This window comes from Phyllostomus hastatus, unplaced genomic scaffold, assembly GCF_019186645.2.
Source record: "Phyllostomus hastatus isolate PE091 unplaced genomic scaffold, TTU_PhHast_1.1 phas_scaffold_21, whole genome shotgun sequence".
In the NCBI taxonomy this organism is placed as follows: domain Eukaryota; kingdom Metazoa; phylum Chordata; class Mammalia; order Chiroptera; family Phyllostomidae; genus Phyllostomus; species Phyllostomus hastatus.
In genome coordinates, this window is record NW_025334017.1 from 6,077,971 (window position 1) to 6,102,823 (window position 24,853).

Sequence of the window (24,853 nt, forward strand, 5' to 3'; positions counted from 1 at the left end):
CATATCTGTGAAAAATTATAAGTCTGCAGCATAAAGGTTATAGGACTTCTCACCAGCTACAAAGAGAAGAAAAATATAAATCTTGGGATACTTAGAATATAACCAGTTACAATAATAAAAAATATTTATTCATGGCAAACTATAAAAATATTACTATTGAAATGGCATTCCAATTTAGTTAATACTTTACAGACAGCATTTCATAAGGGTTTCTTTTTCTTTTTTGCATTAGGCAGGAGTAACAAATGTCTGAAGTAGGTATTGTCAGACAACAAAGGTTTGTTAGCTTGTTTGTTTCTAGATAAGGAAAGCAACCATCTAGAATAATGTAGTTGAAGACCCATCTCCTCAGGCAGAAGACTAGATTAAATAACTTTTTGAGATCCATTTCAACTCCATGCTTCTAAGCTGTTCCTGAAAATATTTTCTACAGACAAGGTGTAAAGGCCTTTATGAGTTTCTAACCACTGAAATTACAAGAATTCAGAAATTTTTAAGGGATTTAAGAAGCACTGTAATGGAAAACAGAAGCTATACATAAGCATTTTTGCTAAGTATAATCATCAGGACCATAACTATTACACAATGAAATGAAAATATTAAATAGAAAGTGAATTAGAGAACTTCATTCTTTCATTATGTTTTTTTTATTTCCTTGTAATTGCTAACACAACAAGAAGTTACATATTGGTAGATCTAATGCAGATAAATTTCCAAAGCCCATTCCAAAAGACTGTACCTCACTAGCTAAGGCATTTAAATCAGATGGCAACAATACTATATTTCATGTGGATGGCAATAACCAACCACAATACCACCACCAGCCCCTAATGAAAAATGGTGCCAATTAGTTATTTTTCCACTGTGCTCATGTGTGGATTCGGAATCCTACTTAACATTCTTGTACCAATTTCTCAGAATTGACACACACATTTGAGTGCCCTATGTCATCCATGTCTGTTATTTTTATAAATCTTTTTTCAACATAAAAGAGAAGGATGCTCTTGCAACAGTCTAGGTGAGAGATGATGGTAACTTGATGGGTTGTGTGGATGAAGATGGAGACATCAGATCTGTCCAGAGAGTATCCAGCCATGTACTATGAAAAACAGAGGCATTTATTGACGAAGATATAAGACACAAGAAACATTGTACACAGGACAATGATGGCTCAGTCTCCTTCAAAGTATGCACCTTGGGACCTCACACAGTTCTCCCAATTGCCACAAGCTGCCCTGTCATATGAGATTTTCCTAAATCTCATTGAGTCTGAAATCTCTTCCCTTTCAAAGGTGATTTTAGTTTTTGGAAAAGCTAGAAGTTGCAGGGTGCCAAATCTGGGCTGTAGTGGGGCTGTGTCACCTGGGTGATTTGATGTTTCACAAAAAAACTGCATGAGTTGTGATGCATGAGCAGGCACATTGTCTGATGAAGCTGCCAATCACCAGATTCCCATAGCTGAGGCCTCCTGAATCATTTGAATGGTTTCTGCAGAGGAATGTTTAAGCTTAATACAAAATTTGGTGCAGATTCATTGCTCTACTCACTCAGTCATTTTTTAATGTGATAGCCACACAGTACACATGCTCACTCAATGGCTTCTACCACCCCCACTGACTAGTACAGTGAAGTCGTCATTGTTCATGCATGTGTCTTCCAGTCTACTCTCCTTGGCTGCCAGGTTACTTCAATGCCATGCAAACCATTCTTGTTATATTAATATGGTTGGACTTTTTCTGGACAGAACTTGGTATAGATGAATTTGGAGCTGTCAGAAGGAAAATCTGCAGAACTGGATGACAAGTGAAAATTTGAGGTGAGGTGAGGTGAGGAAGAAGAATGTCAAGTATGACAGGTTTCTGAGAAAACTTTAAGAGAGCCAAGTCTGTGAAGGAATATCGTAAATTCAGTTGTGTATGTGTTGAGTGTGAGATGCCTTTGACACAGCCAAAAGAAAAGTCATACTGACAGTCAGGCATTTGGTTCTAGAACTTAAAAGAGAGACCTGGTCTAGGAATATAAATGAGTGGATCATCTGTATTTAGTGGCAACAGAAGCTGTGAGTGTGGGTGAGTCCCTATAGAGAGAGCAGGCCCCCCAGCCTGAGCTGTGAGGACTCTGATGGTGAGTGCTGAGATTTTATAGTTCCCTAGTTCTAAAATGCCTCTGCTTTCCCAAATCTCTGTGGACTTTATCAGGGGAGAGAGAACTAGAGGGAACACATGGCAGATAAAGGAGGAAGAAATTGAAGTGCATGTCTCTCCATAAGGTTTTCTTAATAAGTCTCAAAGTGGAAAAAAAAAAGCTAAAAATTTGATTTGAAGAAATGACCAAAACTGAGCATTCATGAGGTAAAAGGCATAATAGGACATGTTTGGAGAAGATAATCTGTTCTCAGTGATTTTCTTATGGAAGAGAAATCCTTTAGGTTTTCATAAAATCTATTTAAGGTATCAGAATATATTAATGTTCAACATACATGACTGCAAAATGCTCTCTTTTTTCCTACCCAAACACAATTTTGTATGAATTCATGGGGGTGGAAGAAAACTAAATTATTCAGATATTTTTATGCATAACAAATGATGAACATTTCCAAAACATAAAAAAGTCAGAAATATGGAAGCCAGGAGCATTTTCCTAGTTTAGTAATCTTAAAGAAATGCCTATACAGTTTTGATATTTTTCATTCTTAGGTTAATAACAATTTTATATCACATAATCAAAACACAATAGATAGGATGAACACCCTTGGTATCAGGGGCCTTTCCTGAAATCATTTTGAAACCCTTTAAGAAATTCATTCCATTTTCAAGAAATTCTGATACAATAAATTTAAAACAACTGCATCCATCGAGCTTTCATTCCTCACCCTAATGCTGTGCATTATGCTAAATTATTAGATTGAGAAGAGTACAGGTTCTATTGACTAAAATTGGCTTTCAGCTTCCCATTTATCCGGGAAAGATAATAGCTTTTCCCTAACAAGGGTGTTCAACCCATAGCCTCTGGGCCACATGAGACCCAAGATGGCTATGAATGCAGTCCAACACAAAATCGTAAATTTACTTAAAACATTATGAGGGGTTTTTGTGATTACATGTCACAGTGTATTTAGTGTGTGGCCCGAGACATCTCTTCTTCCAGTGTGGCCCAGAGACTCCAAAAGGTTGGACACCCCTGAGCTACCTGGTCATTCTGAGTTGATATTCTTCCTTTCCCCACACAGCCCCTCCTCTCCTATAATGTCTTATCCCTTTCTAACATATAACTCTTTTCGGTTATTAAAGAAAACTGATATAGAATTGATGCTAGCTACAGTTCATTAAAGTTCAGAAGACATTGTTAATTCAGAAGTACACATGGGGAGGAGTTCAGCACAGGTAGGGGTGACTCCAAAGACCCAGAAAGAAAATGAGGGCAAGTTCGACAAAGGGATCTTTCAGAGATGGCTGCTTAATACGCACTCTTTTCCCTTCTACATTTTTTGGGAATTTTTTAAATCTATTTAGGGCATACTTATATTTTCCACTGATAAGTGGAATAAAGGAAAACTATTTAACAAGCTTTGTGTCATTGTTTTTTACAGAGAGTAAATCATTATAATTAATTATACTTACTGTAAACATATGTGCAGTTTAATGATACCTGAGTCATGGGGGAAATAGTTAAGTCTAAACAGTCAGAATAGCCTTTTAAAAATGGGCTAATACTTAATGAAACAAGTAGGCAAATAACCACTCACTAGCACCAGTATTATAACACCAAGAGCAACAAGTAAACTGGACCTAACACTTGTTCTTATTTGCTGTTCGTTGTTATTCAGATTTGGTCCTCCTATATCATGTAGAAAATTCAGTAGGTAAAGGATCACTTAATGTCAACTGGCTCCCAGAAACCTGAACTAACACTGCACTTGGGTGAGTTATATGCTAATTCCCTATACAAGTACAAAATCAGAGCTCATACTTCTTAAATGGTAATGTGAAAAGTCACAGATTATTCATGGGAATAATGAGTCTTGGTTATCAAAGCCTTCCAGATGTCTAGACATGTCATGCAAAAAAATGCCATTTTAAGTCCAAAAACTAAAGTTATTTTAGTAAAACATAGCTAAAGTAAATCTAAATTATTTTAAACATTTTTTAGAGAACTCCTAGGAAAAAAAGTTTTTTTTTCTTTTCAGCTCCAAGAGCTTAAATGAAACATTCATGCATTAAATTCAAAGTCTGACTGTCAAATCATTTCACTTTAATAAAAATTTGAATTACCTGCCTTAGGGCATTATTAAATATCAAATAAAAAGCATACATCCATAAGTCTGATTTCCTAATATAATTTTTATGTAAAACTATAACTAAATTTGTATAACATATTTCAAGATAAAATGATCAAAAATGTATTCATAAAAAGATGAAGTCAGAATTGGAGTTGCCTTTGAAAGAAGTCCTGCACCAGTCTTAGGAATTTCGAGGAAAATGACCTCCTTTAAGTAATCTCAGCCTCCAAGAAATGGACACAAGTCCATCTTCCTCTCAAAATACCTAAAGTATAATTGATTTAAGACTTTGAAAATTACGCATTATCTATCATACTGTGAATATGACATATCTGAAATATACATAATCTCATTAACTTTAAACTCTCATGCTGTGTGTGCGTATGTAACAGCGATAAAATAGTGTTGTTTATTTAAATATTTATAGAGAGGTAACTCTGGTCTAGGGACATATGGATCAAAAATTCAAGAGAATCTTATTTCATTAAAATGTGTCATTCATAGTTACTGATATTCACAGATAGTAAATTAAACTTAGGCTGGGGAAAATCATAAATTCATGTTCATCAAACCTCTTCACACCTCACTGCTTGCCCTTCTCACTGGCCGCTCCTGTAAGCCCACCCTTCGACCCTTCTTCACTCTGCTCCAATCTCCCATCTTTCCTGCTGCTCTTGCCCTCCTGGCTGCTACACCATTCTTCCTGAAATAATGAAAACAAGTCATGAATCCCAAAGTCTATAAACGATCACCTCTTCTTCCGTCCTATTAAAGTTCATAAAGTATCTACTCCATTAAAAAAGTCAGTCTCCAAATTTGCTTAGGATTTCATCCCTTTTCACTCCTCTGGGAAACAGTGCCGTCAGCCCCTCCACCTACTGGCTCATTCCCCTGAAAATACAGAGAATTTCTATTATTTCTTTTGTTTAAAAAAAAAAAGAAGTCTCATTCTCACCACGAAAAAGAAATGCTATATATGTGACATGATAGACATTAGCCAATGCTACCGTGGTAATCCCATTGCAATACTTAAGTGTATCAAATCAACAGGATGTACACCTTAAATTTACGCAATGCTGTTCATCGATTTTATGTCAATTAACAAAAAAAGTCTCCTTCAATCTTATCCCCTCGGTTGTTGCAGCCTCTGCTCCCCTCCCAGCCCGGCACATCAAGAGCTGCCATCACACAGCATCTCTACCTTCTTCCTTCATACTCAACATCGTCCTGTGTATGGCGCGTGCATCCTCATCATGCTCCACCTTGACTTCCATTGTGGGGACACTCTCTGAACTCTGTCATGTAAAGCCAAGAAACAGGGCTCTGCCACCCAGGCTGCCCTGTTCCAACATCCAGTTCTGCTGTGGGACTGCATTACTTTGGGCAAGCAACCTAACTTATTTGTGCTTTGGTTAATGCACCTGTAAAGACTCCTAAAGATTTTTATGAGCATTTAATGAGTTAGTGCCTATGCTGCATTAGAACATTATACATAAGTGTAAAATCTCTATGCTAATGACTCCCGTATTCAGTTCAGACCTCTTCTCTGATCTCCACTATCAAAATTCCAGCTCCCTTCATGGCAAGCCCATTACTTGTGAGTGACAGGCATCTCTTATTCAATGTGCTCCCACTCAACTCTTTTTTTTAGTGGAACCTGTCTGCAACAATCTTTTATTTTTTTTTCCTCTAAGGCTACAGAAAATCTGCATTCAGACAAGTCAATGAATTTTCATAATAAGAATATCCCCATCCATATAGCCAGAGGTCTCCAACATTACCATGGAGAGATGGTACATCACAGTCTCTTCCACAGGTGCATTTTCTTGTGAGTCTGCAGGGTTATGATCAACTTTTTCTGGAAATATTAGCTTCTCATCAACTGCTTCTTTGATCAGTGAATGCCATGGTATCTCATTAGTTTCCATGTGGAGGGAAGGTGAAACATGCATTAAATGAGCAATTCTGCTCTCTCATGACATATCTTCTCATAACATGTAGGTCTTGCAGGCCTCCGTGGTGACGTCTTATGTCATTCATTCTGATAAGCACTCCATCAGTTCTCAAGAAAAACTGCAACAGCAGGGAAAACCTGGAAGGTGTTATTCTAATTTTCACACTTAGGCTTGAAATTCCATGATCATGAAGTTCATCCTCAAACAAGAGAAATTCAAAAAACTTAACCTATTTTTTAGCTTTCAATTTCTCTGTATCTATTATGGTCTGTTGTAAGTACAACCTTTAAGTTAAATGATTCCCCAAGTAATGTTTCCTAATAATCTGTTGTACAGGCCCAATCATATGGTTTAATAGCCTCCTTATAGTCTTCACCCTCCATCCTGCTTTCCCACCACTCTTGAGCACAGGCTACTTTAAGCCTTCCTTGGTAGTTGTTTACATCTGTAGCACTGAACTCAATCCCAAAACCAGAACAGTGCTGGATTCTTAAAACCTTGTGTCCAAATATCATTTCAGGGAGAGATGGCATATGCAACTCATCAGCTACCTTCTCCATGTCCATCAACTTCATGATGTGAGTCTTGACTCTCTGCAACTTCCCAGGCCTGAAGGAGAGGTGTCCATGGCTGTTCTGGAAGCTGCACACCATCACTGCACAGGCAGCACCTGTGTGGTCCCCATGGAATAGGGGCAGGGGCAGCAGCTGACGCAGGCTCCCCTGCCTCACTGCAGCCCAGGCCCCTCAGCTTCTGGACATTACCACCCAAATTTTCTTTCTTCCATCCCAAACAGAGCCTCCTCCAGCTTTCCTGCATCACTCAATGATGCTCTATCCACACAGTTTCCAAAACCTCAAGCCCCCTAAGTTATCTTTGATATTTCCACTTTTCTCCACCTCATCCAATTTATCACTAGCTGTCACTTTCAAGGCCTGTTTCACAGACATCAACGTCTCTCCACCTCCACTGCTCCTAGTCTAGTATCTAAGCCATCTTTCACCTTGGCTACCTGATTTCTGAAATATCCTTCTACTCCTGCCCTGGCCCACTATAATCCAATCCCTGTGATCAGCTCAAAACAGACGTGGGATCAGGCCACTCCCTGAGGTCTTTATGAGATCTCAACTCTGTTGACATGGGAATAGAGATGCTTTCATGTGACTGACAGACCCTCTAAGAATGGGCCCCGCCTAACTTTCCACTTTGATTTCTATTCCCAGATTTACTGTGCCTTCTTTCAGGTGCTTCAATGCATTCACTTCTTACCACCTCCAAAAGGAGAAGCCCCTCAATGGGACTTTTGCAAAAGATATTCCTTTTATCAGAAATCTTCATTGCTACATTCTTTGTTCTTCTCGATTGTGGACTTTATTATAATTTATAATAAATAATTTATAATTGTATATTTTGAAGTCTTTATTTTTCTATGTCAGGCTCCCCACCTCAGACTCTGTTTTATGTGGGTAGAGACCACATCTGTTCTCAACTCTGCACACCCAGAACCAATCACATAGAAGGTGTTCAATAATGATTTTTAATTAAATATATGTTTTTATCCTCTACTATAAGGCTTGGCTTAAAGCACTCTTGGATTTTCTCCATTGTTACCATATACGAATTACCAAAAGTTTCTTCTCATTCCTACCAAAGGCAACTTTGCCTGGCTCTCATCAACTCCAAAATTAGAAGGGTGAGAGGAATTGTACTGTCTAACACAGAAACCGAGAATGGATGAATGACTGGAATATACAATATGCATATTTCTAAGAAACTTCTAATTTGCCTAGACATTCAAAATACAAAGTGTTATGTGTCACAATGGGTTCAAAGCAAACATGTTCCAACCCTTAAGAAGCTTGAAATCTAACCAAAAAAGTAAGAAATACACAAATAGCTAAATGGAAGAAAGAATGTGAAATAAGAGCTACAATTTAAAGGAGAAGCCTAGAATTCATGCTGAGAGTGGTATTTGAGTTAGGCCTGTAGGGCAGCCAGGATATCAATAGGCAAGAGGTAGGGTGGGAAGGACTGTGTGAGCAAAGCACAATCACAGAAGAGAAGACAGTTTGTCCAGAACACTGGGTACATAGAGTACAGTAATAATAGAGAGGCAAGAAAAATGGATTAGGAAACATGGACAAAATGATCACCTTTTAAAATTCCTCTGTCTACTGTCTAGTTCATGAGACTGTGAGCTTCTGGATGCCAAAGATTTCTATTCATCTTTGACTGCCCAGTCCATTCACTGTACCAGTCACATAGTATGTGATTATATACTCCCAATGGTCCATCTAACAGTCAAAGCACTGTCCTGCTTACCTAGGAAACTATTTCAACAGATACTATGCTTACAGGAAGCAGTGGTGTGCCAGCCAGGTGCTGACCTATGAATGCATTCTTAGGCAAATTACAAGGTAAAGAAATAATTCAGTATATAGTCATTTTTGTAGACTTTATCTTTTCCATGGTTGCAATATTTATTTTGTTAGTTCCATAAGGGTAAGGAATATATATTGAATTCAATATATTAAAATGTATATGTTATTTTTTGATCAATGAAAAACCCATATTCAGATTAATCAGTGCTTCTTGATTATCAAATAACAGCACTTCCATAGGACAAGTATTTTCATTCATGACAGATCTGCCCTTTCCTACACCCCAAAACAATACAATCAAACCTGCATTAAACAATGAGGGTCAGCTCTGAGGCTCACATACTCTAGTCCCTTCCTTTATGGTCCTCAGTCATCAGGAGGTGACTGCTGAAGTTTCAGGGATTCAACACAGTAAAGAACTGAAGGGGTGCTTGCATTCCCCCATTTCTCTGTCTCAAAGTGCCTCTCCTCATGAAAGTCCATAGTGAAGCAAAGTATGAAACAAAAGGCTACTCTGGTGGGAAATATAAGGACTGCAGATATTTTTCAATGCTACAGAAATTTTATAAAACTATTTCACTTGTAAATTAATGGAACTTGAAAAGGGTCATAAACTTTATCAAAATAAAATTCATATTGCTGAATTATCCAGACCATCACGAGAGTAACTTTGGTCTGGTGGGTTTACATAACTATGTGCCCATTTTCTTAATTCATCTGCACATACCCGGGTGAAGGTGGGTGTGTTCCTGTTCTTTCAGGCTATTGAAATGCAGCTCTGATGACTCTGTCACTAAGTGGCTGCGTGGGTCTAAAGTTGTCTCCCAAAATCCCATCACAGCCCTCCACAAGTTCTGCCCCCTTCACATGTGTCCTCAGCCTTCGAAATTCTTCAATCTGAAAAGAAAAGCAGGGAAAAAATGTATTAGTCATCTACTAGACATTAAGAAGATTGGAGCTTCATAAGTGACTTAAAATATGGAGAAGTTACCACAATTAAAAAGGAAAACATCAAACTAAACCTCAAAAAGAGGAAAATAGACTTAATTCTTCCAGACCTAAGACATTAGACCTCATCCTTGCAAGAGAAATGGAGACAACAGAAGTAGAGATTTCAAGGTCAACTCAATAGCCATGGAAACCTACTGGGTTAATTAATGCAAAATGATATGACCCCTCTCAAAATTCTTCCATGCCTGCCTGTAGGATAATAAGAAAGAGTGAATGAATAAATGTGTTCCTATAAGCTTCCCAAGTATATCATTAATTAATGAGTTCTGATATTACTGTATGTTAACACTGATTAAATGTTAGATTTATTAGATGAAGGTTTCTTTCATCGAAAGATTCTTTTGCTGCTCTTTTAGCCCTTCGGGATCACAGGTCCAAAGACTAACTCTGATTTTCCAAAATTTTTAGTCCAACTTTCTCTCTTAGCAATATTGATTTTCATATTCGTCTCCCTTTCTCAGGAGGCCTCTCCAGGTCCTGTGTTTTCCCATTACCTGTGAAGAGGTTGGGCTCACAGTCCCCAGGGACCTTTTCCACCAGCCACACTGCAGTTTCTCTGACCTGCCAGGGCTGCACCCATGAGAACCTGTAGCCAGCCAGACATGACCCTCTGAGAAGTGTTTAAGCAACAAGCAAACACATTGCCTACCTATTGGTTGATTTATCTACAGGGCTCATTGTCTGTTATTCCTTTTAAATGCCACATAATCACATGACAGAGATGGTCTTCATTCTTTACATAAAAGGAGAAACTGAGAACAAGGAGGTGAAGAAAGTTTCCAAATTAACCAAGTCTGATAATTCCAAGTCCACCCACTCTTTTCAGAGCTCCACAGCCACCTCTTTGGGAATTCTCGTCCAATCAATTCAAACTATATCCGGCACAATCCCAGGATGTTGAACAAATGTGATTTGATCAGCATCAACCCACCAGAAGTCCAACAGCTGTGTATCAGAGGGTTATATCTACAAAGGTTCTTCATACAGCACAGCCATACAATTCTTCCATTCATAAAGTGAAATAAAATGCAAGGAATCAACTAATAATCAATTAATAAAAATCAAAAAACTCCTATGGAATTTAGAAGGCCCATGAATCCCCTAAATGATATACAAATTTCACCTGTGTGTTTTTTCTGAAGTAGAAGTTCCATGATTCAAAAAGAGTTGAATCTCACAAGATGCTAATTCAATCCATGCACATACATGTTGGGAAATAGAGTTGGGAAAAAAATTTTAAATGTGTTGTTAGATTAGACCCCAGGTTAGAAATCTGACTTCTAATGTCTTATTTTTCCATGTCTCCAATACTGTTTGATTTCCTAAATCTGAGCCAACTACAACTGTCATTTTTTAAAAAATAGTATCGGTATTTATATTGAAGTGCCGGTCAGATGAGTAATTAGCTGTTTAATCTACATGATGGTTTGTCACTAGACCTTCTTGGTCTTAGAATGGGAATCTGAGTAACACTTCCACCATGCTACACCTGGAAAGGGTCTAGAGCCAAGGCTGCATGAGAATCCCTGGTACTTGTTTGTGGAATGTATTTCTACTTAGTTTCCCCTAAGTGTGGAGTGGAAAAGAACCTGGTCAGTCAGAGGATCCTATGCTTTTTCCAAAAAGAAGAATATGAAGGTGAAGGCAGTGGGCTCAGCATCAAAAGGCCAGTTGTCACCCTGGCTCTGTCACATGAGCCCCAAACCACCAAACAACTTCACCTCTTTCAGCCTCAGTTTCCACATGTGTACAATGGAGAGGAAATAACAGTATTCACAGAGATGGTGTTAGAAGTAAGCAGGAGGATTCTGGAAAATTATTCAGTGTAGTTTCAAGCACACAGAAGTATTTGATAACTACTAGCCAACATTTTTGAAGTGAAACTTTTAGCATTATGGATAAGCATTTAACAAAAAAAGTAGATTGGAAATAATAAACCAGTTAGACTGAGAAAACGGAAAGTCATCTCTCTTCACATTCACTTTACATGTAATCCTATGTTTTGATGAACAGCATGACCTAGAAACTTGACGGCTTCAACATATTTTTAAAAACACTCCATTTTTATGGACTTTGAAGTTCATTTTAAAGCTAGGTTAATTTATATTTACATATTCTGTACTGAAGACAGTCCAAGGCCTCAAGCTCCAGGCCTCAGCTGGCAGCACCTTCAGTAAAAGCAGCTTCTAGACGGGAGGATCTGAATCAACAGTGAGCCAGTCTCAAGTCACTGCGTTCCTAGAGAGAACTATTTCACAAGAAATGTTTTTCTCTGATCATAGCAATGCTTTGAAGACTTCAAACATCAACAGAGATCGAGGGAAAAACACATCTTTCTGAAATGCCAATTTTTTTCTGAAGTAACCACCCCTCAAACCCTTTAGTCACTTCAAATGGTTTCGAGTGCCTACTGCGTTGTCCCACACTGATGTGAGAGAGAGCAAGAAATGAACAGAAAGTACCTCAGGATAAAAGCCTTCAACAAAACTCAAATGTCAGGGCAGTACAGAGGCAGTCATTATCATATATATCAGTACGTATGACTTCGTCAATTTTTAATGCTACTCTGCTTAAACATGGTGTTTGTTTTTAACCAGTTTAAAAGAGAGAGAGAAACAGCAGAGGTCCAACACTTCAGAGACAAACCCTCATCTTCTGAAGGCAGCAGGGTTGAACAGCCACTGTTCTCTGAACTTGGGTTGCACTCCCATTGGTCTAAGTAAAACGCTTTTTCCAACCTTCACTGACTCGTGGACCAGGAGTTTCAAAGTCCAGCTTTAACGCTGCTTTCTTTATGAATGCATTTAAAGTGCTAATGTCCAGGGTCTGAGGTTTGACACTCATTATTGTTAGGAATTCCCAAGATTCTATGTACATCTGCTAACTGACTTATTGTAATTTACATCTCATGTGTCATCATGTTAAAAGAGAAAAAACACATAAAAGGTGGTGTTCTCATCTTATTTTCTTTTATCATCAGGCAATGATGATACATGAATTACAGTAATATAATTCATCAGGGTAGCAATGAAAGAGTCAAAGCAAACTGTGCTCCAACAGTCTGCATATATATGTGTGTACATCGTGAGATTTTATGTAATATGCACCTTCCACGTACTGCAGCCTTGCTTTTGTTTCATTGTCTTCACTGTCTTTCTCAAAACATTGCTTCCCCTTTCTTACTGAACTCTTGTTCATAAACCAACCCTCATTCTATCACTTACTCTTTAATCTGATCTTTTTTATTTTCTGAGGAAGAGCTTAGAGAACATTTTTCCCCAGAACATAGAGGTAAACTTTCCTCTTATTCCAGTCCCCAGCCTGGTCTCTGCCACTGTCTCGCCCTCATCACTGTAGGACAGTTACTGATGAGCCACACACACTGAAATTGACTCAAGATTTACAGATTGCAGAGTATATGACCACAGGGGATATGCTCTGTATCATGAAAGACACTGAAGAAACAGACACAAAATTTCCCACAAATTCCTAAAAATAGTACATGTTAAGAAAGGAAAGAGAGAGTCTTCAAGGAAAGAGAGAATCTTAAAATTACACTGCCCAGCACAGCAGCCACCAGTCCTAGGGGGCCACCAAGCACTTGAAATGCAGCCAGTCCAAGCTGAGATGTACTGAATAAACACTGAAAGTCACTATGAAAAAAGAATGTAAAAACAGAAACTCACTGATGTGATTACATCCATGTTAAAATGATACTTTGAATATATTATGTTAAAATAGACAACTTGAATTAATTTCACCTTTTATTTTGACTTTTTACTGGGGCTACTAGAAATTTTCATCTTCATAGTTAGCTCACATCATGTTTCTATGGGATAGGGCTGGTCTGGTGTCACCCTTCAGAAACACCGTTTTGGTGTTGGAGTGGAAATTACACATGGAGATAAATGCTGGCAGATGAAAAACAGCAGTTCTCAAAGTGTGTTTCCTGGAATAAGTTCCTGCCCCAGGCCTACCAAATCAGCAACTCTGGCGTGAGGCCCAGCATCTTCGCTTTAACAAGCCCTCCAGGGGATTGATTGAGAATCACGGATACAGGAAAAAAAAAAAAAAGCTTACAACAATTGTTCCAATGCACTTGAATTCATTTCAAACATGACCATGCTGTGGTCCACAGCAACCGGTTTGAGGGTCTGTTAACCCTCAAACCACATGTAGAACACAAAGACAAGAAAGGCCTGCTGAGGACTCCTGGATATAATCAGACCCGTAGCTGTCCAGGTCCCAGGGTGCTCCCAGATCCCACCTGCCACACACACACTGTGCCTTAACTCAGGTGTCAGGAGCTAAGAAGAGTCCCACGTCTCAATCCACAGGAAATATGGGATGGGGACAGATGAAGAGGAGGTAAGACTGAAAAGAGACAAAGTTGAAATGGTTTTCCAAATTCTAACAGACCTGTATCCACACAGTGAAAAATAATTAACATATTCTGGACTTCCGGCCAAGATGGAGGAGTAGGTAGACACACTGTGTCTCCTTGCACAACCAAAATAAGGTCAGCAACAATTTAGAAACAAGATAACAACCAGATCTGACAGAAAATTGAACTGTATGGAAGTCAGACAACCAGGGAGTTAAAATATACACATTCATCCAGACTGGTAGGAGGGGCGGAGTCCGGCAGCCCTGCAAAGAGGAGTGGAGGCTCAAAAAGCGACGTGTAACATATCCTGGGTGCGTAAGGCATCCCAACAACACAGGCGGCTGTCAAACCCAGCCAGGTGGCGACTGTGAGGGGAGGCACTGCACACAAGGCGCCTGGCTGTCCCACATTCACACGCAGATAAATGAGGCAACATCGAGCAGTGAGACAGACCACGGAACCCAGGGTCCCAGCACCAGGAAATAGAACCTCAGGACACTGATTGAAAACACCTGTGGGGATTGAGGCTCAGGGAGAGACTCCCAGACCCACAGGAGAGTGTATGGGAGAGACCCACGGGGTCCTAGAATGTACACAAGCCCACCCACAAGGATATTAGCACCAGAAAGGTCCAGTTAGCTTGGGGGAAGCAGCGGAAGGGACTGAAATTGGATGGAGAGAGGAGCAAGCGCCATTGACCCCTCTCGGACCCCGCCCCCACATACAGCGTCACAACCCAACAACTGTGTTGCCTTGCCCTGGAGAACACCTAAGTGTCCGCCCCTCATACATAACATGTGCAACCAAACCAAAAAAAAAAAAAAAAAAAAGGCTCAAACCAAAGTACAAATCAAAGCCCAGAGCCAATATTTTTAAGCGACCAAGAGATAGCCAACGTATCAGATGCACAGTTCAAAGCACTGGTGATCAAGATGCTCACAGAATTGGTTGAATCTGGTTGCAAATTAGATGAAAAAATGAAGGCTACGATAAGAGAAATGAAGGAAAATGCACAGGGAACCAATAGTGATGGGAAGGAAACTGGGACTCAAATCAATGGAATGCACCAGAAGGAAGAAAGAAACAGCCACACAGAAAAGAATGGAGAAATAAGAATTCCAAAAAATGAGGAGAAGCTTAGGAACCTCCAGGACATCTCTAAATGTTCCAACATCCAAATTACAGGGGTACCAAAAGGAGAAGGGGAAGAGCAACAAGTGGAAAAGTTATTTGAACAAATAATAAAGGAGAACTTCCCAATCTGGCAAAGGAAATAGACTTCCAGGAAGTCCAGGTAGCTCAAAAATTCCCAAAGAAGTTGGACCTAAGGAGGAACACACCAAGGCACATCATAATTACATTAGCCAAGGTAAAAATGAAGGAGAGAATCCTAGAAGCAGCAAGAGATAAGGGGACAGTTACCTATAAAGGAGTTCCTATCAGACTGTCAGCTGATTTCTCAAGGGAGACCTTGCAGGCAAGAAGGGACTAGAAAGAAGTACAAATCATGAAAGGCAAGGGCCTACATCTCAGTTTCCTCTATCCAGCAAAGCTCTCATTTAGAATGGAAGGGCAGATAAAGTGCTTCCAGATAAAGTCAAGTTAAAGGAGTTCATCCTCACCAAGCCCTTATTTTATGAAATGTTAAAGGGACTTATCTAAGAAAAAGAAGATAAAAAAATGTATAGTAAAATTACAGCAAACTCCCAAATATTAACAACCACACCTAAAACAAAAACAAAAAGAAACTAAGCAATCAACTAGAACAGGAACAGAACCACAGAAATGGAGATCACATGGAGGGTTAGCAACAGGGGAGTGGGAGAAGGAGAGAGGGGAAAAAGGTATAGAGAATAAGTAGCATAGATGGTAGGTAGAAAATAGGGGGAGAGTAAGAATAGTATGGGAAATGTAGAAGCTAAAGAAATTATGACACATGAACATGAACTAAAGGGGGGGAATGTGGGTGGGAGAGGGTGTGCAGGGTAGAGGGGAGTGAAGGGGGGAATGGGACAACTGTAATAACATAATCAATAAAATATATTAAAAATGATAATTAAAAAATAATTAACATATTCCATATTCTTTTTGTTTCATTGGTGTTACTTGCTGTTGAAAGGGACAAGAAATGACAAAGACAGACACATTTAATTTGAGAAAGCAGGTAAGTTAAGAAATAGAAATAACCCTGGCTAGTGTGGCACAGTAGATTGAGTGCTGGCCTGTGAACCGAAAGGTTCAATTCCCAGTCAGGGCACATGCCTAGGTTGCAGGCTGGGTCCCCAGTTTGGGTTATACAAGAGGCAACTGATCTATGTATCTCTCACACATTGGTGTTTTTCCCCCTCTCTTTCTCCCTAACTTCCCCTCTCTCTAAAAATAAATAAATACAATCTTTTTAAAAAAGAAATAGATTAATAAGGGGAAAATGCGGAAAAGGGGGAGAAAAAAGCAGAAAAAGGAGGGTAAAATTTAATTATCCGTCTATGTGTGTGTTCACGTGTGTGCACAAATATTTGCATATATGCAATTGTATTGAAATACCACATTTTATCAATTCTGAGTATTGTTCATATTGCAATGGCTCTGTGAAGTCAGAATGTGTTACAATTTCCGTTGTCAGATCTGATGAAATTATTATCTTTGTGGAACCTCATCTCCAAACACAATATAGCTGAAAAAAATTTTACTTGGCTTTCTAATGCTTAGAAAACTGTTTATCTTAAAGTAATTCAATGGTTATTGATCATTAAAAAAAAGAAAATTGCACTCATTCAAATTCATCCAATTGTGTGTTTTTCCCTGGCATATGGTATTGCTTGCTAACCAAGCACAATATAAAAAACTCAACTAAGCAGGCGCTTCCAATTCCATATTCTAGAATTCTTTGTACTCAAGAAGATGTAAATGTCCCATGCCATGTTTAATTGTCAGTCGCACACTTCAGCAGAAAACTCCTCCTTGAATCAAGCTGCTGTGTACTTCACAGGAAAGCATTATGACCGAGAGTTTGTTTTTCAGTGTTGCTAGTGCAGACATTATCCCATGGCAGATGATGTATTCAAGATAGTAATCGCTTCCATCATAATACCCAGCAGCTTAATCACATGTTAACCCTACAGAATGAAATACTCTTTTCTTCAACACAAAGTTTTATTTTTCTCAATATCATCATCTGTGTGTGACTCCACCTGCCATTCACTATTCCTTTTATTGTATACATCATTTCTCACTTTCTCTTTATCTCCTTTTCTGTTCTTCTTAAGTACAATAATATGAGACTTCAATTTTTCATTTAGATTCTCATTTTTACTGTCCTCTCTAGACATTTTCTATTTTTGCTCTGCTTTCTCTGAAATTATAGAGCAGCAACAGTGCAACCTTCAAGTCAAGGACAGACTGACACATATTCTCTTAAGATTATATTCAATAATTTTTTCTAACTCACCCTAAATTGCATTTTAGTATGCATGCACGTGTCTGAGTGTGTGTGTGTGTGTGTGTACTTTTTAACACTGCTGCCTGCTGTAACATCTGCCCTCTAAACAGATGCTATTGGGAGCTTTGTGATAACTGCATCTAAATTTTTTCTCTTGAAAAGCTATAGCTAACTGGAAAGTCATTTATTTTCTAAAGCAGTTGAGATTATTACTTCAAATACACATTCCTTTGGCAGTCTCCCCTTTAGGAAGATAGGGCCGTTTACCGAGGAGCACTTAGAACACCTATGCAGAGCCCAAGGTGGGAGGTAGGGGACCAAACATGGGGCTACAGAACAATTCAGAACTTTCCAGGGTATTCTTTCTAACTCTCTCACCTTTCTCCACACAAATGTGTTGTTGTGCTAGCCCACAAAGAACTAGTTCTAAGCCCACCTGTGACTTACAGCAGAAACCAGCATTGTCACTTTACTTCCAAGACCTTCTTCTTCTCCATGCTTGGGAAACCCACTCACAGGAATGACTATACTGATCAAAAGTTTGACTATTTCAGTGACTTCTATTTATGTCATAAAAACTGACTTTTAAAACACAGATCATAAAGGATTACTGGGTTTTGTTCATCCTTGACCTTTCAATTGCTTTCACAAGCTCGAGACATTTAACTTTCATCCGCAGAGATGTGACTGATCTGAAGAGAGTTTACACAGGAAACAGACACTTCCCTTTTACAGAAACAACGTTTAACCTTTAACTCAGAACTTCATTCAAAGAGATTTAAGGTACCACACTCACCTGTAGCTGGGATATAGTTAAAGGGTATCGGAATAATATCCAGGTGACGCCTTCACTGCATGGCGGAATGGTGAGCGAGCCTTCGTACACCCAGTAATCACGCAGCAGAGGGTCTGTGCAGCCAGGTGGACATGTCACAAAAAGGCAAGTTAATTAATCATAATTTTGAAGACTCAAAACAATAATTTTCAAAATTACAAATTTTCCAAATAATACTTCTCATATTGATGTCATTTTTAAAATGAAGGCTTACATGTATTTTTAAACTAATCATCATAAAGAAAAGAATTGATAGAAAACATGATGAGTCCTCTATTATTTATAGAGATTTCTATCGACAGTTTATTATGTGTATCCAAATATGGTTGTGTAAACTTGATGTACAAACTTAATATATATAAACTTGATAAAACTTGATATGTACCTATATATCAAGTTTAGTCACTTTGGCAGAAATGTATTCATGGTTTGTTTTTTTACTTTGTTGGAGGATTTACTTAATTATACATAATATTTACTGAAAGCTTGATACATGTAAGGTTCTATTCTACATTTACTCATTTAATCCTTACAACAAATCAATGACATAAGTCCTATTATGATCCCCATTTTTTCAGATGGAGAAACCGATCACAGAGGGTTACATAATTTGCCCAAGGTCACTGGGCTAATAACTGGCAGAGCCAGGATTTGAACCAAAGCAGTCTGGCTTCAATGGTGTTTTTAACCATTCTGTTCTAGCTTTTATCTATATTGCTTCTTCAACAGCAAAATTTAAAAAGCATATTATGATAGACAAAAAGTTATTCTTATGGAATCTTATAGCTCTGCATCAGAGGAACTCATGATTAAATATGATGGATAAATGTCCATTTTTGTTGTAAAGCAATTATACATAGAAAGTAGAAGATACAATGCATCAACCTATTTGGTTTTATTTGAAATATTAAGAAATTTTGCCCTGACTGGTGCGGCTCAGTGGATTGAGTGCCACTCTGTAAACTAAAGTGTCACCAATTCCATTCCCAGTCAGGGCACATGCTTGGGTTGCGGGCCAGGTCCCCGATTGGGGGCATGTGAGAGGCAACCAGTCAATGATTCCCTCACACATCAATGTTTCTCTTTCTTTCTTTCTCCCTCCCTTCTCATCTCTCTAAAAATAAATAATAAAATCTTTTTAAAAATATTTTTTAAAAAAGAAATTCCACATACTTTAGGCAAAGATTTGCAAGGACCAAAACTTTGTACAAATCAACCTTCAACTACAAATTATATTCTGAGTATTTTACACACAATTCTTGCCCATTTGGGCATACCTAAATAATCACTGCAAAGAGGTTGCCTTATAAAATACAATGTAAAGTTTATTTTACTCTAGAGGTTAATAAAAGCTTTAGTGATCAATTTTAGAAGTATACCAAGGTTATCTTATTATGCTGATGCAATTTTTATAAAAAGGAAACCCTTCATGGATTCATAGAACTAGTGGTATTTTTATTTTCAAAAGGTTTACCTAGTATAGAGAATATATACATACTAAAGAAATTATATTAACTAATAATATATATAGTTATACATTCTGAGGAGAGCAATGTACTCATATCCACCGTCAAAATTCATCTTATGCAATCAGATGCACACTTACCTGGTAATAAAGTGTTAGGATTAAAGCAAGGTATTATTTTGGACTTCCCCTAAAAAAAAGGGGAAAAAATTACCCCATGTTAAAAAACCTTCTTAATTTTACAATAAAAGAGTTATTAGCACTCAAAATTCAAGTTGAAGTTTTCTGTGAATGACATCATCGGACCCCACAGATTTGTGTCTCATGCTGTCTTCTCACTGGAGCAACAGAGTCTGGTTCCAACAAGACTCCTGTTCTGAGTCTGCTTTTCTACTGCAGTTCAGTTCTCCCTGCAGTTCCTGCTGTGAAACTGGCAACTGTCAATCTAGTATCTGTCCTACTTTTCCTGGGCCTAGCATGTCCATAGCAAAGACTCGGGCTTTGGAGGTAAATGCCTGAACCCTGATGTAATTATTTTGACTGAACTTTCCTTCTGGTACTTTGATCTTGGCATCACAACCTGCCTCCCAAATTCTTATTTTGTTTCATTTGGATTTGGCAATTCATCCCTAGGACCTCTTCCACATGCTCTCCTCCTCCAGACAGAAAGATCTGACACATGAATGAAAACATTCAACTTCAGTCAACCTTTACCAAAGCCAGATTTAATTTTCAACAAAAATATGTGTGCCTTACTCAGTAATTCATATTAATGATCACTATTTTAAATAGTGTTATTTATTTTTTGAAGTCCTTTGTGTGCCTTTATTTTATTTTATTTTTTGTGATCTTGTGCTGAGATTTTATTTTATGTTTTTAACATCAAAATTATAAATTAATGTTCTTTTATTTTATTCTTTATTGTATTTTTTCCCATTTAAATCGCTTAGGCCTTTGAGGCAGACAGACTTGTCATGGCAGTTGGACATCCCCCACAGATTTACTCTGTGAATGCAGACATACCAGGGAACATTAATGCACGAGCTCTATGTCTCTTCCTTACTTTTAGAGACTATTGGACATGTCAGGATCCAGATCACTTGCCTCCCACCATCCTCCTGAATTCTGTAATGATTTATGTCATATTAGCCAAAGAAATAAAGGAAAGTTTCACCACCTATTTTTTTCAGACAAATTTCAGTCGAAACATGTCCTCTTTTACCAGTTTCTTTGACTCTCTGCACTTTCCCTTGGTACCTGGATTCATTCTGAGGCTGCTCAGGAGATCTTTGGTAGAGGTTCTTCATCTGGTTCAACATTCCCTGGGTTAGTGCTAGCATAAAGTTAATGAGACTTCATTCCCAAATGGGTTTTAGCATTGCCTTTGGGTCTTTGGATCAGTATGCTGTGCCATAAGTATCCATGCAGGATTAAACTACTCCCCTCCAAGGCCACTCAGATTCTACTGATGATAATGTAACCATAAAAGGTACTGTTTATGGCAGAACTTGGCTTCTCAGCCATGCTAGGCTTAATCACTGCAGGGTCAAATCAATCTATAACACCTTCTCTGGGATATACTATCTTATGGCCTATGGGTATTTGTCTTTTTTTATATATAAATACTGTGAAGTATGGCTGCCACAATTTTTATTTGTTTCATTTACACAACTTTCCTATAACCAATGGGCAGAAAAGTTTAACTCAACAGGCCTGGGTTGCTCAAATCCTCACATTTCAAAAATGGCCCGTCTTTAAGACTGACCCTTGTTAATATAATATTGTATTGTCAACTGTAATTTAAAAATAAAACAAATAAATTTTTTTCAAAAAAAATGTTAAAAAAATAAGAAATGGCTGTTTAAAAACTCCTGTGTCATAATCTCTGAGCCCCTGGGATATTCTGCCTTACAGAGTGTTTTGTATGCTGGAGGCCTTGGCCCATGCTATACCAATTTGAGAAGATAAGTTGATCCCAAGAATGTCTAGTTTGGCTGAGGGTCAGGGTGGGAAGGCTGGGGTCTGAGTTGCTGAGGTCAGTCCCTCACGCAATGCATGACCCCTAATAAAATCCCAAGTCACCATGGCTCAAGAAGCTTCCCTGATTGGCAACACCTCACACGTGTTATGACACATCACTGCTGGGAGAACCAGGTGCATCCCCACACCACACCACTGGGAGGGGACCCCTGAAAGCTGGGCCTGGTTTCTCCTGGACTCTCCCGGACATGGCTTTTCACGGCACTGGTTCCTCATGCATGTCCTTCTGCTGTGGTAAAGCACAACCATAAGAACAGCAGCTTTTCTGTGAGTCCTTTTAGTGAGTCATCGAGCCTGAAGGTGGCCGTAGGGACCTCTTATACAACCAGGGTTTTTATTTTCTTTAAAACAATGCCTTACCTTATATTGAATATCCTGAAGGATTTCAGTCACAGCCTTTAGGCCTACATGTTCTTTTCCTATCTGAAATATATAAAGCACACACCATAACCACAAAGGTATTAAATACTTAGCTTTTACTCAAAGTAAATGATTATAGAAGTGAGGATCGAGTCCACCTGAATTTCCTTCTTGGGGAATAATTAAATGACCTTTTCATGAATAACCAGGTCAACGTTTACTGAAGGTAATTAAAGTTGAAGGTAATTAAAGAAGCTACCACAATCAAATATTAGATATGTTCTTGGATGTTTCCAAGAATCCATTCTAAATTCATCATGCTATGTGTAAGGCACTGTGCTGCAAATGAATCAAATCATGTAATACAGCAATATATACATTTCAAAGATATTTCTAAATCAAAATTGTCCTTCACATGCCCAAACCCTTTCATTTTCTCCTCTGGCATTTCTCGATCATCATTATAAAAATTTTATCAATGTTGAAAAATTGTATTAACTTAGAAAAGTGGGTATGTGATTTTATATGCTAATGCCACTGATACCAGGACAATTGATGACAACTGGACGTAATTTCTATAACCACCTTTGTAGCCTCAAATAATAATATGCTGTTTATGACTTTCTGTTTTCAAAGATCATATATCATTACCTCTTTGTCATGTATAAAATGTTCCAATGAACTTGAGACTTTAAAAGAATCTTACATTACGTAATCTTGATTTTGTTTTTAAAAATTGTAAGTGCAATCTTATTTCCACTTTTCAACCAAGTTTTAATAGCCCGTGATAAAGGAGCGCAGTAACAGCAGAGATAATTTATAACCTCAGATAATCACTATTATCACTCCCGTTTTCTCTTCCACATATATTTTTAGAAAATGACTGATAAAGAGCTAGAATAGCTGTCAACATGATTATATTCTGTTTCTCTCTATGTGAGCCAACTGTGAAACATGCTAGGTGAAAGAGCATCAAAGAGAAAGGAAAAGAAATAAGAAATCTGCATACTCTAAAATACGCCAATAACCCTGGCTGGTGTAGCTCAGTGGATTGGGTGAGGGCTGGGAACCAAAGTGTCCCAGGTTCGATTCCCAGCCAGGGTACATTCCTGGGTTGCAGGCCATAACCCCCAGCAACCGCACATTGATGTTTCTCTCTCTCTCTCTCTCCCCCTCCCTCCCTTCTCTCTCTAAAAATGAATAAATAAAAAATCTTTGGAAAAAAAATAAAAAAATAAAAATAAAATACGCCAATCAGTTCAAAATAATCAAGACTATATTTTCCAACTGTTTGAAATTCCTAATATAGGCTCTAAAAACAAAATAAATTCTCTAAATTTAAAAAAAAGAAAGAAAGAATACCTGAGGTAAATGTATTCATGAGTGAGGGCCAAGCCTGGATCTTTAAACAGAAGCCATCACCAGATTTCAGGGGAAATGGGCCTCTCTGTTTTTCGGTTTAACCCTGATGTAGCATTTGGATGTCTGCACCTAGAACTGAGGGTCTGTTTTCATTTCCTGTATCTCTGTCAGATTATAACTATGAAGAGTCCACATCTGAATGTTGCACCACCACATCAAGCAGTGGTTCAGGATCAAGAACATTCATTCACCTTGGATGCCTGGGTTCTAATTCTGACTAGCTTTTTAGCCTTGAGCAAGTTTACTTAACATCTGCACCTCACTCTACTTGGGCAGAGAATAAAAGTGATAGGGTTGAAGAGAAGACTAAACCAAAGACCTCAGAACAGGGCACAGTGCATTATAATTCAATCACCCATATCATTCTTCTCAGAATGTGATAGAGTATCAAATAACTTCTTAGGTATAGTAGCCCTTAATCACTATTACTGGCTCCTTTTATCTATAAAGATTATTTTATGGGCAAAGATTTATATCTAGTCACAAACTCAATTTATCAATACTATACAATCTCTTCTCTTTCCTCCTCTGCCAGGTTGTGGTCTGCAGAGGTTACAGCCACCAAAAAGCAAGCACAGAAGATACTCTGCACACCTCGGCCCCTAAAATCCTACAGTAGTCCAGGTGACAACACGTGGTAGTGGCACTCCTGGTGTCACGAGTCCACCAGCAGCCGTGAGACAATTACCTTCTTACCTCTCACCTTATCCATCTTTCACCACCACCCAAAATGCAAAGCCTCTGGTCGGTTTCCTCTCCTAGAATCTCAGCCCTGCTTGGCCTGGTATTTTTCCACCTCCCCTCATTTCCCTCTGTGTCCTCTGGAGCAAGATGAGTCCATGTCTTTGACAAGCTCTCCTGCCACCTCCTGGTCTATGTGAACCCCCTCGTGTCTACCCAAGGTCACAGCTCTCCCTGGCCTTTCAAGTGGAGACTGTGTAGCCTCCTTCACATAAGACTGAAAGCTGTGGTCAGTGCCCTGCTGTTACCTTCAGATCAGTACTCAGAAGCATATGCACAAGGCTCTCTGCTGAGTGGACCATCTGCCATTGATGCTGTCATGTTCTAATTGTCATTTACTGATCCACTAGTGACTCCCTTGCAGCTGTCACCCCCTGCCATCTCTCTGGAGGACTTCAACATCCACGTTGGTGACCTGTCCCCTCAGTTCATGGCTTGCAGCCCCATTCTCCCTCTGCAAATCAATCCTGAGAACACACACTGGCTTTGTTTACACTCTGAAAACTTCTCGCCTATCCAGCTCTCTCCCTCTTTTCTC

The 24,853-nt window shown here is 38.7% G+C and overlaps 1 protein-coding gene and 1 pseudogene across 6 annotated transcripts in view; both read right to left on the reverse strand.

Annotated features, from left to right (window-relative positions):
* CA8 (carbonic anhydrase 8) overlaps positions 1-24,853 on the reverse strand; it is a 115,447-nt gene that overhangs the window by 13,971 nt on the left and 76,623 nt on the right. For 2 of the 6 annotated variants that reach the window (XM_045861046.1, XM_045861050.1), the window contains exons 5-8: positions 22,153-22,215; positions 19,894-19,942; positions 18,249-18,361; positions 9,343-9,512 (exon numbers count right to left, since the gene is read on the reverse strand). In XM_045861046.1, coding sequence (XP_045717002.1) covers positions 9,378-9,512; positions 18,249-18,361; positions 19,894-19,942; positions 22,153-22,215 — 360 coding nt within the window. In that variant the 3' untranslated portion in view covers positions 9,343-9,377. Of the gene's footprint in view, positions 1-631; positions 1,100-2,423; positions 5,171-6,783; positions 6,905-8,695; positions 9,513-18,248; positions 18,362-19,893; positions 19,943-22,152; positions 22,216-24,853 lie in introns of those variants that run through there. The other 4 variants (XM_045861047.1, XM_045861051.1, XM_045861049.1 and 1 more) reach the window with 4 other exon arrangements.
* Positions 6,001-6,887, reverse strand: LOC123833043 (annotated as a pseudogene).